Raw genomic sequence first — 19,258 nt, 5'->3', positions numbered from 1 at the left:
GCTCAGGAGATTTCCCCTCGGAGTAAACGGAGCCAAGCGCTTGGTTTAACTTAATTTTACTTCGCTGCGTTTAAGAGTGCACGGCTGTGTTTAGATGGAGACAGGTGTGGACAATATTGGAAACAGCACTTGTCCCCATACTAAAAGTATACAGCGAAGGAGAAAACTATTTGACGTTGTTTTTATTTTCTCAATACAGCGTTCATCAGCTGCTGTGACTGAGAGTTAATGAGTTGAGGAAACATGCAGCAGACGATGTGTCGTGAACGTTGTCACAACTTGTTTATAACGTCTTTACTTTGTTTACTGGGATGATCACTCGTCCTTTATCTAACTGCAAACTGTACCTGTGTTCAAATAACATCAGTACTAGCTAAAATGTGTTGTCATCTCATCGAATTGAACGCAGGCTGGGAATATTGTGTATTCGATGTGAGAGGTGTCACTCCTCTTTATTTTTGTTGGCCAAACTATTGCACTGAACCACAAGGGGGCATTGTTGGAGAAGAACAAAGCTTGTTTATTCGACTTCATCTTCATTAGCCGAACTGCTTTGAGTTTTATATTGATATAAAAAAGCAAATACCATGTTTTGTTTTTTTTTACATTACTTGTGTTTTTGTCATGCCACAAAGGTATTACTTCAACAACCATTCATGTGACACAGCTTTTTGTTAATGCGTTATTGTTTATAGTTCATTCCTATACAACATATTTCTGCTCAAACTCTTAATGGATCTGTCCCGATACTTCATCTACATGTACATATAAATGTACATAAATTAAAAAAATTAATAAATAATGAAAAACAAAAAAATACCTCCCTCCATCAAAATGTAAAAATAGTAATAAAGGCCTCATCTAATGACAAAAAGCTGACAAGTTGATAGTAATAATGAATTTAAATAAGTTTATACATCTATATATATATAGATATATATATATATATCTATATATATATATATATAGATATAGGCTCCAGCGCCCCCCGCGACCCCGAAGGGAATAAGCGGTAGAAAATGGATGGATGGATATATATATATATATATATATATATATATATATATGTGTATGTATGTATGTGTATGTATGTATGTATATATATATATATATATATATATATATATATATATATATATATATATATATATATATATATATATATATATATATATATATATATATATATATATATATATATATATATATATATATATATATTAGGGCTGCATCTAACGATTAATTTGATAATCGATTAATCTGTCGATTATTACTTCGATTAATCAATGAATAATCGGATAAAAGAGACGAACTACATTTCTATCCTTTCCAGTATTTTATTGAAAAAAAACAGCATACTGGCACCATACTTATTTTGATTATTGTTTCTCAGTTGTTTGTACATGTTGCAGTTTATAAATAAAGGTTTATAAAAATAAATAAAATAAAAACAATAAAAAATTGCCTCTGCGCATGCGCATAGAATAGATCCAACGAATCGATGACTAAATTAATCGCCAACTATTTTTATAATCGATTTTAATAAATTGAATCGATTAGTTGTTTCAGCCCTAATATATATATATACTGTGGGTATATATATATATATATATATATATATATATATATATATATATATATATATATATATATATATATATATATATATATATATATATATATCTACAGTATATATATATATATACTTGGAGCCCCTGCCTCGAAAGAAAATAATGTATGCTTTGGTGCCCTTCCAACTTGCCCCGGTGCCCTAAAATATGAGCCATTTTTTAAGACAACACTTGCCTTGACCTTAAAAAGTAAAAAAACTGAGGCCTGCAAATAGTGTGCATGCGACTCTGAGTCTTCTGTGTATATTTTTAACCTCAAAACATTCTAAAAAAAAAAAAAAATAAAGGTATTTTTCTGCAGATTTTCGCCATTTCCAAGTGTTGTTCTGTAACCAGCTGGTCCTCGATATTACCCCCAATCGCTTTCAAACTTTCCTCAAGTGGATTAGACGTATGGAGGATGCTCGATTGTTAAGCGTTTAGGTGTTTATTATAGGACGTGAGCGAATAGAGAGTCAAAATGTCACGACTTAATGTAGAAAAAGGGTCTCAAATTCAAACTCAACTTCTTAGCCAGCAAAAAAATGATGTCGATTCTGCAGTATGAAATACAAACGGAATTTTACCATAAAATGTTTTTTACGACTAATTACTGTAAATTGAAAAACTGACCCACTGTTATTTTCCCGTAAAATTCTGGTGACTGAGCTGCCTTTTTTTTTTTTTTTTTACAGTGCATTACTGTAATTGGGGGGGAAAAAATACCACTATCGTTCGTACTACAAAATTCTGCCGACTGAGCTGCTACTTTTTTTTCTAAATGTAAAATCTATGTTGCCTGTGTTTACAGCGCGTTACCGTAACCGGAAAAATAGTACCAATGAGGATTTTACGGTAAATTTCTGAGCTGCCAGGTTTTTACAGTAAAATCTACAGACTTTTCTACGGCGTAGCTTTGCGGACACGCCGAAGCTGATCGTGCAGCTTGGAAGAGGTCAGTATGACTACGTGCTACGTTTGCTAGTCACCCGTGTTAGTTGTGTAACTCTCAGGAAGAAGTTACGGAGCCAGTAAAGGAGTCCAGAATTGAGTTTTGTTTTCATTTTCACTTAATAACAGGGACCCTTGTTAGGCAGCCTTAAATTTGGCTTGCTGAAATAAATGAACGATAGCTCAGTAGTTGATGACCATGCCTCATATGACAAATAACCTGTATTAAGCCTTAGTTAGGACATTTAAAACATTTTTTTATATAAAATGTTTTTTCCTTTGTTGATGAAAATATGAATGCCATTTTTTTACCCTATTTTCCCAAGAAATTTCCCATATTTTGAAATGCAAATGTTGACACAATTAAGTTTGGAGAATAGCAATTTTTTCGATCATATTTTTAAGCCTTCCACACGCTTCATACAGCATTCACACTTTTAAATACTTCATACTGACATAATTTTTAATATTAAACGTCAATGAGTATGCTTTAAAAAAAAAAAGTCAGAATTTTCCATGAAAATAACTGGTATCGTTTTTCTATTTTACAGTACTATGCACTAAAAAAAAAAAAAAAAACAGTAAATTTTCTGGTAAAAACTGGCTGTTCAATCAACAAAGTTTTACCATAAATATAACAGTTTTTACTATTTACAGTAATGCATTGTAAAAATAACGTCCATAGATTTTACGGTAAAAAACTGACAACTTAGTTGCTGGAATTTAACCGTAAAAACAACAATGGTACCGTTTTTCTATTTGCAGTAATGCACTGTAAAAAATAAATCATAATAATAATAATAACACTGTAGATTTTACACTAAAAACTGACTTAATTTTATCATAAAAAACAGGACTACCCTTTTCCCATTCACAGTTATGCAAAAAATAACCACAGATTTTACGGTAAAAAAAAACTGGCAGCTCAGTTGCCAGAATTTTCCAGGAAAATAACTGGTATCGTTTTTTCTATTTTACAGTAATGCACTAAAAACAAACAAAAAAAAAACAGTAAATTTTCCGGTAAAAAATGGCTGTACAGTCACCAAAATTTTTCCATAAATATAACAGTTTTTAATATTTACAGTAACGCATTGTAAAAATAACGTCCATTAATTTTACAGTAAAAAACTGGCAACTTAGTTGCTAGAATTTTGCCGTAATAACAACTATGGTGCCGTTTTTTTATTTGCAGTAATGCACTGTAAAAAATAAATAAATAATAATAATAATAATAACACTAGATTTTACACTAAAAACTGACTTAATTTTATCATAAGGACTTAATTTTATCACAGGACTACCATTTTCCCATTCACAGTTATGCAAAAATAACCACAGATTTTACCGTAAAAAAAAAACTTGCCAGAATTTTCCATGAAAATAACTGGTATCATTTTCTATTTTACAGTAATGCACTAAAAGAATCAACACAAGAAAACCCAGTATATTTTCCGGTAAAAAAAAGTGGCTGTTAAGTCATCAAAATGTTACCATAAATATAACAGTCTTTACTGTTTACAGTAATGCATTGTAAAAATAACGTCCATAGATTTTACGGTAAAAAACTGGCAACATAGTTGCTAGAATTTTACCTTAAAAACAACTATGGTACCGTGTTTCTATTTGTAGTAATGCACTCTAAAAATAAATAAATGATAATAACACTGTAGATTTTACACTAAAAACTGATTTAATTTTATCATAAAAAACAGGACTACTGTTTTCCCATTCACAGTTATGCAAAATATAACCACAGATTTTACGGTAAAAAAAAACTGGCAGCTCAGTTGCCAGAATTTTCCATGAAAATAACTGGTATCGTTTTTCTATTTTACAGTAATGCACTAAAAAAACAACAACAACAAAACCCCCAGTATATTTTCCGGTAAAAACACTGGCTGTTCAGTCACCAAAATGTTACCATAAATATAACAGTTTTTACTATTTACAGTAACGCATTGTAAAAATAACGTCCATAGATTTTACGGTAAAAAAACTGTCTGCTTAGTTGCTAGAATTTTACCGTTAAAAACAACTATCGTACCGTTTTTCTATATCTGGTATATGCACTGTAAAAAAATAAATAATAATAACACTGTAGATTTTACACTAAAACTGACTTAATTTTATCATAAAAAACAGGACTACCGTTTTCCCATTCACATTTATGCACAAAATAACCACAGATTTTATGGTACAGTTCCCAGAATTTTCCATGAAAAAACCTTTTTCCATTTTACAGTAATGCACTGTGAAAAAACAAAAGCAAAAATAGTATATTTTCCTGTAAAAACAAACAAACTGGCTGTTCAGTCACCAAAATTGTACCATAAATATATCAGTTTTTACTATTTACAGTAATGCATTGTAAAAATAACATCCATAGATTTTACGGTAAAAAACAGGCAGCTCATTTGCTAGAATTCTACCTTAAAAACAGCAGTGGTACCGTTTGTATTTTTGCAGTAATGCACTGTAAAAAAAATAATAAGAATAACACTGTATATTTCATGCTAAAAACTGACATAATTTTATCATAACATTTTTACAGTTATACTGTAAAAATAACCACATATTTTACGTTTAAAAAAAAAACTGGCAGCTCATTTGCTAGAATTTTACGGTAAAAATAACAGTAGTACTGTTTGTTTTTTTCCATTTACCAATGATGCACTGTCAAAATAACGGCAATAGATTTTACGGTAAAACACGAGCAGCTCAGTCGCCAAAATATTACAATAAAAATAAAAGTGGTGCTGTTTTTTCCATTTACAGTAACACACTGTAATGGAAAAAAATACTGTAAAGAAAACTTGCAGCTAAGTTGCCAGAATTTTAACGTAAAAATAACCGGGGTGCCGTTATTGCATATACAGTCATGCCTTGTAAAAACAGCTGGCATAGATTTTACGGGGGAAAAACTGGCAGCTTAGTTAGCTTAGAAATAACTGTACTACTGTTTTTTGACTTATTTTATGGTAAAACCTGGTAACTCAGTTGCCCGAATTTGTTCGTGAAAAATATTTTAAACCATTTTACCATTTATAGTAAGCATTGTCAAAACAAAGGCTGTAGATTTGACGGTAAGAAAAAACGAACAGCTTAGTCGGCAGAATTTTACCGTAAAAATCACAATGGTTCTGTTTTTCCATTTTACAACCATCCGTTGTTAAATCCACTGTAAATGTTATGGTAAAATTCCGACGATTGAGCTGCCGTTCTGTCTCACCATGTGTGTTGACTTTATGCATTGGTTGCATTTTTTTTTTCCGCACCATGACTAGGGAAGGTTGTTTGGATTGTGTTATAAAAGTAAATGCTGTGCTGTATCCACTTGAATGCACAATTAATGGTCATTGACTGGATTTACTCACACCGTCCACAAATTTTTAGCAATTGAGATATTTAAAATCAATTTGGATACACCCCGCCAGCCAGATTCCTTATTCAACTCATGACGACTCGCCGGCCAAACCGGAGCCGCAGTTTGGCCACCCCTGCACTGTACTATATATAGATATGTATCTGGGAGAACTTCCGGGATGACTCATATGCAAATACCGCCCCGTCACAAGTCGCCACAGGAGGTTGTGTTCCGAGGAGCGGAGCTGGGATTACACAATCCTTCACTGCTGACATGTTGGAAACCAGCATGATCCAGCAACGATGGTCGCATACAGGCGACTTCATTGTGGCAGCAACCTTGCGTAACGTCAATACTTCCACGTGCCACCACGGTAATTGGTCGGTAGCTGCGCAGGGAAGCTTTCCTCCACCACTGGAGCACAACATTTGCCACCCCAGTGAGAAATTCATAAAAAGCCTGTGAGAAAAATGATGAGGATCGCGGTTTTTGCCTCGCATCTCGGCCAGCCTAAATGGAGATGTGGTCCAAAGAGTGTTATTTGCCTTCACCCTTTGGCCTTTAAGGAACACAAATGAGTAACTGACCTTGTTTTTGCCTCCTGGGCTAAGACCTCTGTTGTCTCCCTGTGCAGGAGTGAGCCCCAGGCTGGATGGGACCCACCATGCCCCCCAGTAAGAAGGCTCAGAGCCCCAGCAGTGGAGCCAGCGCCTCGCAAGGCATGAGTCCGCCGTACCGGCAAGGAGACGCGGCGACGGCGGCGTCGGAGGCGGAGGCGGCCGACCTGTCCCTGTCGTTGTCGGCCTCCTTCTCCAAAGCCGAGGACGAGGAGCTGACCAGTCTGTCCTGGCTCCACGAGAGCACCGACCTCCTCAACAGCTTCAGCCACTCCGGGCTGCGTAGCGTTTCCCCGCTGCTGGACCCCGACGGCCAGCACCCCCGCTCGCCTTCTTCCTCGTCGCCGTGCCCGGACGACCCCCTGTTGGGCGACGCGCACTCGGCGTACGACTTGGCGGCGGGGGCCAACCGGAAACCGCCGTACTCGTTCAGCTGCTTGATCTTTATGGCGATCGAGGACGCGCCGAACAAGCGGCTGCCGGTAAAAGACATCTACGGCTGGATCCTGGAGCATTTTCCCTACTTTGCCAGCGCCCCCACAGGATGGAAGAACTCGGTGCGCCACAATCTGTCACTGAACAAGTGCTTCAAGAAGGTGGACAAAGACCGCAGCCAGGTAATTCTCTCTGCTTCTACCTGTCTATGAGCCAACTTTGAAATTGTTTAAAACAAGTCTGAATGTTCTTGTTTTAGTATGACAGAAAGTACATTTCATCTGAATAGTTTTCTTTACCAGTTTTAAATTAGAAGTTGTTTTTCAAACTTTACTCCGATTTAGTTTGTCCGAATTTCATTTCGGACATTTCCTGAAAGTTTCATGAAAATCTGCCCACAACTTTTGTAGTTATTTTGTTGAGTTGTGTTTAAAAGTTATGTCTATGGATGGATGCCCTGCGATTGGGTCATATAAGTAAATGCTATAGATGAACGCCCTGAGATTGGGCCATATACGTAATTGCTATGGATGAATGCCCTGAAAGTTTCATGAAAATCTGCCCCTAACTTTTGTAGTTATTTTGTTGAGTTGTGTTTAAAAGTTATGTCTAAGGATGAATGCCCTGAGATTGGGCCATATAAGGGAATGCTATGGGTGAATGCCATGAGATTGGGTCATATAAGTAAATGCTATAGATGAATGCCCTGAGATTGGGTCATATAAGTAAATGCAATGTATATATGTCCTGAGATTGGGTCATATAAGTAAATGCTATGGGTGAATGCCCTGAGATTGGGCCATATAAGGGAATGCTATGGGTGAATGCCATGAGATTGGGTCATATAAGTAAATGCTATAGATGAATGCCCTGAGATTGGGTCATATAAGTAAATGCAATGTATATATGTCCTGAGATTGGGTCATATAAGTAAATGCTATGGGTGAATGCCCTGAGATTGGGCCATATAAGTAAATGTTATGGATACACCCTGAGATTGGGTCATATAAGTAAATGCTATGGATGAATGCCCTGAGATTGGGCCATATAAGGGAATGCTATAAGTGAAGGCCATGAGATTGGGTCATATAAGTAAATGCTATAGACGAATGCCCTGAGATTGGGTCATATAAGTAAATGCAATGTATATATGTCCTGAGATCGGGTCATATAAGTAAATGCTATGGGTGAATGCCCTGAGATTGGGCCATGTAAGTAAATGTTATGGATACACCCTGAGATTGGGTCATATAAGTAAATGCTATGGATGAATGCCCTGAGATTGGGCCATATAAGGGAATGCTATAAGTGAATGCCATGAGATTGGGTCATATAAGTAAATGCTATAGATGAATGCCCTGAGATTGGGTCATATAAGTAAATGCAATGTATATATGTCCTGAGATTGGGTCATATAAGTAAATGCTATGGGTGAATGCCCTGAGTTTGGGCCATATAAGTAAATATTATGGATACACCCTGAGATTGGGTCATATAAGTAAATGCTATGGATGAATGCCCTGAGATTGGGCCATATAAGGGAATGCTATAAGTGAATGCCATGAGATTGGGTCATATAAGTAAATGCTATAGATGAATGCCCTGAAATTGGGCCATATAAGTGAAATGCAATGGATATATGTCCTGAGATTGGGTCATATAAGTAAATGCTATGGGTGAATGCCCTGAGATTGGGCTGTATAAGTAAATGTTATGGATACACCCTGAGATTGGGTCATATAAGTAAATGCTATGGATGAATGCCCTGAGATTTGGACATACAAGTGAATACTATGGATGAATGCCCTGAGATTGGGTCATATAGGTGAATGCTATGGATGAATGCCCTGAGATTGGGTCATATAAGTAAATGCTATTGATACATGTACTGAGATTGGGTCATGTAAGTGAATGCTATGGATGAATGCCCTGAGATTGGGTCATATAAGTGAATGCTATGGATAAATGCCCTGAGGTTGGGTCATATAGATAAATGCTACGGATTTATGCCCTCAAAGTTTCATGAAAATCTGCCCATAACTTTTGGAGTTGTGTTTACAAGTTATGTCTAAGGATGAATGCCCTAAGATTGGGCCATATAAGTAAATGCTATGGGTGAATGCCCTGAGATCGGTAAAGGCTATAGATTAATGCCCTGAGATTGGGCCATATAAGTAAATGCTATTGATACATGTACTGAGATTGGGTCATATAAGTGAATGCTATGATTGAATGCCCTGAGATTGGGTCATATAAGTGAATGCTATGGAAGAATGCCCTGAGATTGGGTTATATAAGTAAATGCTATGGATAAATGCACTGAGGTTGGGTCATATAGGTAATTGCTATAGATGTATGCCCTGAAAGTTTCATTAAAATCTGCCCATAACTTTTGGAGTTGTGTTTATAAGTTATGTCTAAGGATGAATGCCCTAAGATTGGGCCATATAAGTAAATGCTATCGGTGAATGCCCTGAGATCAGGTTATATAGGTAAATGCTATAGATGAATGCCCTGAGATTGGGCCATATAAGTAAATGCTATGGATACATGCGCTGAGATTGGGTCATATACTGTACGTGAATGCTATGGATGGATGCCCTGAGATTGGGTCATATAAGTAAATGCTATGGGTGAATTCCCTGAGATTGGGTCATATGAATAAATGCTAAGGATGAATGCCCTGAGATTGGGTCATACAAGTGAATGCTATGGATGAATGCCCTGAGATTGGGTCATATAGGTATATTTTATGGATAAATGCCCTGAGATTGGGTCATATAAGTGAATGCTAAAGATGAATGCCCTGAGATTGGGTCATAAAAGTAAATGCTATGGATGAATACCCTGAGATGTTCAAAAGTTAGTAATTTAGTTAGTTAGTTTATGGAACTCACTTATACACGTATGGTTTAACAAAAAAAACAAAGTCATTGATTTTACCGTAAAAAAAACTGGCTGGTCTGTCGCCAGAAATTTACCGTAAAAAACAGCGGTACGGTTTTCCATTTACAGCAAAAAAAAACGTTTAAAAAAAAAATAAAAAATTATTATTAAACAATTTTTTCTGTGATAAAATGCTGGCAACTGTGCCGTGAGTCTACAGTTTTTTTTTTGTTTTTTTTTACGGATTACATAAAAATATATAATGATTAAATGCATATGCGATTGTGTAATAATATAACAAGGTGAATCCTTATACATTTACAGTACATTCTTTTATTACCCAGTAGGCACAAGACATTGATACAACATTGATTATACATATGTGTCCTTTAAAACGGACTTTGAAACAAACATTGCAAAATAGTTATATTTCTAAATTGAGATGTAAACTTTGGTGTCTAATGTTGGATCCATGTTGTTGGTTGGGAAATGACCAAATTTCAAAGGTCAAATCAACGTCACAACCTGACATTAAATAGACGTTGTGAAAAAGCATGTTGTTTCAACGTTGTATTTGTGTTGTACAATATTGGTTGGAAAATGACCAAAATTCAATGGTTGAATCAATGTCACGACCTGACATTGAATAAATGCTGTCAAAAAGCATGTTGTTTCAATGTTGTATTTGTGTTGTAGAATATTGGTTGCAAAATTACCAAAATTCAATGGTCAAATCAACCTCACAATTTTACATTGAATAAATGCTGTCAAAAAGCATGTTGTTTCAATGTTGTATTTGTGTTGTAGAAAATTGGTTGGGAAATGACCAAATTTAGATGGTCAAATCAACGTTACGACCTGACGTTGAATAAACGTCGTCAAAAAGCATGTTGTTTCAACGTTGTATTTGTGTTGTAGAATTTTGGTTGGAAAATGACCAAAATTCAATGGTCAAATCAACGTCACAACCTGACATTGAGTAAACGTCGTCAAAAAGCATGTTGTTTCAACGTTGTATTTGTGTTGTGGAATATTGGTTGGGTATTGACCAAATTTCAATGGTCAAATTAACGTCACAACCTGACATTGAATAAACATTGTCAAAAAGCATGTTGTTTCAACTTTGTATTTGTGTTGTGGAATATTGGTTGGGAAATGACCAAATTTCAATGGTCAAATCAACGTCACAATTTTACATTGAATAAATGCTGCCAAAAAGCATGTTGTTTCAATGTTGTATTTGTGTTGTAGAAAATTGCTTGGGAAATGACCACATTTTGATGGTCAAATCAACGTCACAACCTGACATTGAATAAACGTCGTCAAAAAGCGTGTTGTTTCAACATTGTATTTGTGTTGTCAAATATCGGTTGGGAATTGACCAAAATTCTACATCAGAACCCAATATTGATTAAACGTCGTCAAAAAGCATGTTGTTTCAACTTTATGTTTGAGTTGCTCAACGTCAGGACCTGATTTGAACGAGTTCTCAACGTTGTTTCAATGTCTTGTGCCTGCTGGGCACTCACTGTTACAAGCGGCCCTCTGAGTGTAGCCCCTCAATGGAAAGGAGTTTGACACACCTGTGCTCAGGTAAATCAGTTTGTGTTAGCTATTATTGACCAGTCCTACACAGAACACTCGGACTTAAAGGCCTACTGAAATGATTTTTTTTTTTTTAAACGGGGATAGCAGATCCATTCTATGTGTCATACTTGATCATTTTGCGATATTGCCATATTTTTGCTGAAAGGATTTAGTAGAGAACATCGACGATAAAGTTTGCAACTTTTGGTCGCTGATAAAAAAAAGCCTTGCCTGTACCGGAAGTAGCGTGACGTCGCAGGTTGAAAGGCTCCTCACATTTCCCCGTTGTTTACACCTGCAGCGAGAGCGATTCGGACCGAGAAAGCGACGATTACCCCATTAATTTGAGTGAGGATGAAAGATTCGTGGATGAGGAACGTTTGAGTGAAGGACTAGAATGCAGTGCAAGACATATCTTTTTTCGCTCTGACCGTAACTTAGGTACAAGCTGGCTCATTGGATTCCACACTCTCTCCTTTTTCTATTGTGGATCACGGATTTGTATTTTAAACCACCTCGGATACTATATCCTCTTGAAAATGAGAGTCGAGAACGCGAAATGGACATTCACAGTGACTTTTATCTCCACGACAATACATCGGCGAAACACTTTAGCTACGGAGCTAACGTGATAGCATCGTGCTTTACTGCATATAGAAACAAAAGAAATAAACCCCTGACTGGAAGGATAGACAGAAAATCAACAATACTATTAAACCATGGACATGTAACTACACGGTTAATGCTTTCCAGCCTGGCGAAGGTTAACAATGCTGTTGCTAACGACGCCATTGAAGCTAACTTAGCGACCGGACCTCACAGAGCTATGCTGAAAACATTAGCTCTCCACCTACGCCAGCCAGCCCTCATCTGCTCATCAACACCCGTGCTCACCTGCGTTCCAGCGATCGACGGTGCGACGAAGGACTTCACCCGATCATCCGTGCGGCCCGGAGACGGAGGAAGTTAAGGTGAGTTCGGCGGCTAGCGCGTCTGCTATCCATCTCTCAGTCCTCCTGGTTGTGTTGCTGTGGACCGCCGCTAATACACCGATCCCACCTACAACTTTCCTCTTTGCAGTCTTCATTGTTCATTAAACAAATTGCAAAAGATTCACCAACACAGATGTCCAGAATACTGTGGAATTTTGAGATAAAAACAGAGTTTTTTGTATAGGATTCAATATGTCCGCATTTTTCCCGTTTAAACGATTGACGTCACGAGCATACGTCATCATACATAGACATTTTCAACCGGAAGTTTAGCGGGAAATTTAAAATTGCACTTTATAAGTTAACCCGGCCGTATTGGCATGTGTTGCAATGTTAAGATTTCATCATTGATATATAAACTATCAGACTGCGTGGTCGGTAGTAGTGGGTTTCAGTAGGCCTTTAAATAACCCTACAAGCATGTACAGGTTAAGTATAGCATTTGGCCCATAACTGCCAGCATACTGTGTGAGAATAACTTCTATCACAGGCAGACAGTTATCAGTGGTTTGCCGGCATATCCAACTTGAAGTCAGACATATTCAGTATTTTGTCTACAGCTCTACCAGATATTCGACCTTATCAATAGTTGATGATCTCTATCTCGCTTTCTTAGTTCTCTTCCCACTCTAACGTTTCCCCCGGTGGGAACAGCGTTTCGCTTTTGATTCAAGTCTTGATCTAGTCTTTTATACGGGTTTTCCCATCCAGATTTGACACCATTAAAGACTCCGGGTAAACGGGGAATGAATCCCTCACTCAATTAGCGCTAAATTAATACTGGAGGATTTAATAACGCAGACGCCAGCAGTCCTGCCTGTGGGGTGTTGGAGGATCGATGGTTGCATGTTTAGCTGGTTTAGATATTGCAGTGGCGCCTCTCCTTGACCATTATATGAACCGCTGTCTCGGTCTGAGTAAGCCGTGTGTGTACGCTGGTGCTTAAGAACAAATTGAAAGACAGAATGTGTGCGTTCGTGCACACTCCCTCACGCTACGCTGTCATCTGGCCCTTGGCTACAAGGGCACAGAGTTTCTCTTGTATACACATCGCCATGGCAACGAGGTTGCTGTTGACACCAAAGTATGCTTTTGCTGTAGCAACGGGAAAACTGATTTGGCTCCTCGGTGCGCGCGTGTGAAAATATGCGAATGTGTTCGTGTAAGCCACGATTGGGTCCATGGGGGGGAAGGGGGGTGGGGAGTGGAGTGCGTGTCCGCACGCGCTGTTATATATTCTTTGTGTGCATGTGCATGGATAAGTGTGCATGTGGCGCACCATGTGTTAGAGGGGATTTTGGCAAGGGCACCCTGCCTTGTCTTCCTGTCAGTGCACACTGTTCAAGACAGCGCACTAATTAACCCTTCAAACCAGGGCTAAACCATCACCATACAAGTGCTTTATATCGGTCGATGTCGATAATTAATGATATGTATTGTGCCCTACTAAAAATCAGGAGCAGGAGAACACTATATTAAATGGAAACATTTTTATTTCAAATGTGCACACTAAGAATATTGAGTTATTTTAGTAACCCAATTTATGGTTTGCTGGTGGTTATTTTTTTAGAAAAAGAAACCAATTTTCTTAGTTAAAGGGCTAATACTTTTACCCAATTTCTGGGTTTTCAATGTTATGCATCAATTTTGGGTTGTTTGCAGACTTTTTTTTCCCTTTTAATTAAAAAGTAACTTTTTTCTTGAAGGGGAGTATATAAAGTACACTCGCTGTGGTGAAATTACTCTCTGCATTTGACCCATCCCCTTGTTCCACCCCCGGGGAGGTGAGGGGAGCAGTGAGCAGCAGCGGTGGCCGCGCTCGGGAATCATTTTGGTGATTAATTCCAACCCTTGATGCTGAGTGCAAAGCAGGGATGTAACGGGTCCCCATTTTTATAGTCTTTGGTACCACTCGGCCGGGGTTTAAACTCACGACCTACCGATCTCTGGGCGGAAACTCTAACTGGAGTAATCTCATGAACATTATTTATAATCACACAGTTCATGTACATGAAATGTGTCCTTTACCTTTTAAAGAGGTGCTAAATACTTTTGCATCCATATGCCTATTATTACTGTGACTGTACTTGACAATGTGAGTAATAATAATAATAATGGCTGTCTGCCATTAAAAATAAATTATCTGGAAAAAATGGGCAATGCTTTGAAACAGTGCAGTGGGCCTGGAGTTCTGAAAGAAGAAAAAAAAAAGAAGTAGAAGAAGTGCGGTAAGGCGAGTAAATTGTATGTGTTATTATTTCTTATTAATATAATAATGTTTTTGTTTTTTCAGGCAAAACTGGACAATCATGCATTACATACTATACATTACCTTTTGCACTATATTAATTTATATTATTATGTGTTGTCAACTTTGTACTTTTTTATGTCATTGCCTGAAATAAATAAATGAAATAAAAATATGAAATGATGAAAAAAAATAAACTCTTGGGTCAAGAAGCGCTAAATTTTGCAACCCAATAGTTCGGTTCGGAGTAACCCAGAACATTGTGGTTAGCATAACCCAACTTTTGGGTTAAATAATTCAACCCGAAAATGGTCTCGAAAAAAACAACAACTTGTTGGGTTAAAATAACCCAAAAAGTGGTTCGTCCTTTCCTTAACCAACATTTGAGTTAAAATTGGGTTATTTTTTTAACCCAACTGTTTTTAGTGTGTTACCTTCCTCTGATTATAATCCCCTCAACTACCAAGGCGGAAAGGAAAGGAATTGTCAACACAAGCTTTGGAATACAATCAACCGGTTATGTTTGCTAGATGGAGTTGACAGCACAGACACCAGGGGGCAGTAAAGCTCTAGGATTTTTATATATATATATATATATATATATATATATATATATATATATATATATATATATATATATATATATATATATATATATATATATATATATATATATATATATATATATTAATCATAAACAATACTAACTAACTATAGAATGGAGTGTGTGACGAAACCCAGGAGTGTGTATGTGTGAGGCTATGTGTATGGTTAGCTGAAGTGTGTGTTACCAAGTGTTGAGGAGAGCGAGGGTAGGGACAAAGCAGGAGGGCAGTCCGTGCACAGGCAAGCCGTCTAAGGGCAGGAGAGAAGCGACAAAGTCCGTGTACAGGCGAGGATCGAGGAAGGCAGTCTAAATCCACAGGGGAACAATGGGAGATCGCAAAGGGTAAGACTCGGGAAGGCATTGTGGGAGGACAACATAGAGCGAGTCTCTTTGTTCATGCAACCAGCCTTGCTTCGCAACTTTCGCTGTCTTTCGATCAAGAAGAAAAGAAATCATAGAACGTTCTATTGAACGTATTTTTTTATTGATATCAATTACGTGTCTATCGCAATATATATTGATATCGTTTTATCGCCCAGCCCTACCTCAACAGGGTTTCCCTTGCATGTAATTGATTGTGTCGGCCCGCCGCAGCAAAATAAAAGCCATCACACCCTAAAAATGAAGGTTTTCTTTAGGGGAAAATAAATTAAAGGATTCTAATCTATAAATGGATATATATGCCATTTATTTTGTGCACTATTGACTACTAATGTGGCCGCCGATAAAAGACTTTGATCACCGAAACGGCATTGTCGAAACCGGATGTTGTGATGACATAAGCAATACGTACTTGATTGTATAGAGTGGACGTACCTTGATGTACCCGAGATATACTCGCTGACATCATCATTGCAAGGAATGTTGGCAATCTGGGGTAAACCCTGCTCAAACCTATTCCCTTCATACACACCCAGCATGTCCGACGCGCAAACAAACAAAACGCAAAGTCAGGCGCGTGCGTGAAAGGACTCTGGCACGTGCTTGAGTAGAAATGAGGGCACATCTCCGCAGACTCCACCTGGCAAGTATCTAAAGCTGCAATTACACAATCCCTGTCATTCCTTCAAAGTGTTTCACGGAGAAAATATCACCGCTGCATTCTTCTCCCATGACCTGCTTGCGCCTTTTTGTGGACCGACTACACTACTGTGTCACGGCTGCAAGGTTGGAGTCGCTAAACGTGTCTGACTGTGAACACACCGAATCATATTGCCATCAAATTGTAGAGGTGCAGATTAATATGACAGTGGCCTATTTGTTCCAGTGACTGTATTTCTGGGTCATATCCAGGCAGATGACAAGATGGGGACTCGTTTAGAATAAGCCTGCTGCTCTATGTGTGTGTGTGTGTGTGTGTGTGTGTGTGTCAGTATTGTGTGTGGAAGGGCAAGCTTGTGTGAGAACGAGAAGCGAGGCCCAAGGTTGCCATGGCTTTGTTTATAAACAGGATTCCTCACTTTGCACAATAACATGCCCCAATAGCATTTGTTGTCATCTGACTTGTGGATCAGGACTGAAACAACACACGCGGCACATTGCATCCAGAAATGATAGTGTTGCATTTCATATATATATATATATATATATATATATATATATATATATATATATATATATATATATATATATATATATATATATATATATATATATATATATATATATATATATATATATATATATATATATAAACACAATATAACATACATCCATAAACGTGGATGCATATGCAAAAGTGCAATATATTTATCTGTACAGTAATATATTTATTCATATCTGCACCTTATTGCTCTTTTATCCTGCACGAGCTAATTTTGAATGACAATAAAAAGGAAGTCTAAGTCTCTCTCTATTTATTTATATATATATATATATATATATTAGGGCTGCAACAACTAATCGATTAAATCGATTAAAATCGATTATAAAAATAGTAGTTGGCGATTAATTTAGTCATCGATTCGTTGGATCTATGCTATGCGCATGCGCTGAGGCTACTTTTTTTTTTTCTTTTTTTTTTTTTAATAAACCCTTATTTTTAAACTGCAACATTTACAAATAGCTGAGAAACAATAATCAAAATAAGTATGGTGCCAGTATGCTGTTTTTCTTTTCAATAAAATACTGGAAAGGATAGAAATGTAGTTTGTCTCTTTTATCCGATTATTAATCGAAGTAATAATCTGTCTTATCTGTGTTAATCATGTTTTTGTTTGGCCATGTTTTGCTTGGTTTTTGGACTCTTTTTAGTTCCTGGTTTCACTTCCTTGTTTTGTTTGGTTTCCATGGTCACCCATTAGTTTTCACCTGCCATGTCACGCACCTGTTTCACGTTTAGACTCACACACACCTGTCACCAATCATGTCACTGTTATATAAGCCCACCTTTGTTCATCACTCGTTCTGCCTGCATTGTCTTTATGTCACACCGGTTCATGTCTCTTTCTGACCAAGTAAGTTTTTTTTCTGTTCATGCCACAGTTAGCGACTTTTGTTCATGTCCTTAGTTTTTTGCCCATGTGCAAGTTTTTTTGTTTCATAGTCAAGTTTGTACCTCTGCCTTGTGCGCGCCTTTAGTTTGTTCTTTTTGTTATAGTAAAAAATAAATCCAAGCCTACCTTCACGCTGTCGCCCGGAGCCGTCTTTTGCGTTGGAAGAACAACCCCGCAGCGAGCTGCGACCCCCACCTGACATAATCGACAGATTAATCGATTATCAAATTAGTTGTTGGTTGCAGCCCTAATATATATATATATATATATATATATATATATATATATATATATATATATATATATATATATATATATATATATATATATATATATATATATATATATATATATATATATATATATATACACACACGTACGTATGTATGTATATATATATATATATATATATATATATATATATATATATATATATATATATATATATATATATATATATATATATATGTATATATATATATATATATACAGTGGGGCAAAAAAGTATTTAGTCAGCCACCCATTGACAATCAATGGGTGGCTGACTAAATACTTTTTTGCCCCACTGTATATATATATTAGGGCTGCAACTAACGATTAATTTGATAATCGATTAATCTGTCGATTATTACTTCGATTAATAATCGGATAAAAGATACAAACTACATTTCTATCCTTTCCAGTATTTTATTGGAAAAAAAACAGCATACTGGCACCATACTTATTTTGATTATTGTTTCTCAGCTGTTTGTAAATGTTGCAGTTTATAAATAAAGGTTTATTAAAAAAATTAAAATAATAATTGCCTCTGCGCATGCGCATAGCATAGATCCAACGAATCGATGACTAAATTAATCGGCAACTATTTTTATAATCGATTTTAATCGATTAATTGTTGCAGCCCCAATATATATATATATATGTATATATACACATATACTGTATATATACACATATACTGTATATATATACACCTTAATCGAATTGGTCGGCCACGTCAATTGAATTGGCGGACCACTTTAAATTATGTGGTGGACCACGTTTAATGACTTGGTGGCCCACGTTAAAAAAAATGGCGGGCCACTTTAAATGATGTGGCAGGCCACATAAAATGACGTTATTAATTATTATTCATTAAATATATCGTGGTGGACCACTTTAAATGATGTGGTGGACTTTATTATATAAAGTGGCGCACCACTTTAAACGAATTGTTGGGCCACATTAAACGATGTGAGGGACCGCGCTGAATGATGTGGCAGGCCACGGTAAGTTCAATTAAGACCACTTCGTGAAAATTGGCCAAAACAGATCAATGGCCGATCATTTGGCACATCCCTGATATCCTGAGGTTTATTGAACGTTTTATTGAAAGCTTGGTGTGGTGCGCTAAATTGTCCACGTTGTTCCGCTCCCCTGGCTATTCTGCTGAGAGAAGTAAATACTGCTGAAGACACCCTGAG

At 36.9% G+C, this 19,258-nt stretch overlaps 1 protein-coding gene across 1 annotated transcript in view; it reads left to right on the top strand.

The window, feature by feature from the left end:
* Positions 1–19,258, top strand: part of ches1 (checkpoint suppressor 1) — a 215,862-nt gene that overhangs the window by 85,268 nt on the left and 111,336 nt on the right. The window contains exon 2 of the mRNA XM_062034664.1: positions 6,563–7,162. Within this exon, the coding sequence (XP_061890648.1) occupies positions 6,581–7,162 (582 nt within the window). The 5' untranslated portion in view covers positions 6,563–6,580. The remainder of the gene's footprint in view (positions 1–6,562; positions 7,163–19,258) is intronic.

The sequence above is a fragment of the Entelurus aequoreus genome, linkage group LG23 (genome assembly GCF_033978785.1).
Source record: "Entelurus aequoreus isolate RoL-2023_Sb linkage group LG23, RoL_Eaeq_v1.1, whole genome shotgun sequence".
Lineage (NCBI taxonomy): Eukaryota > Metazoa > Chordata > Actinopteri > Syngnathiformes > Syngnathidae > Entelurus > Entelurus aequoreus.
This window is presented reverse-complemented; position numbering and strand designations above follow the sequence as displayed.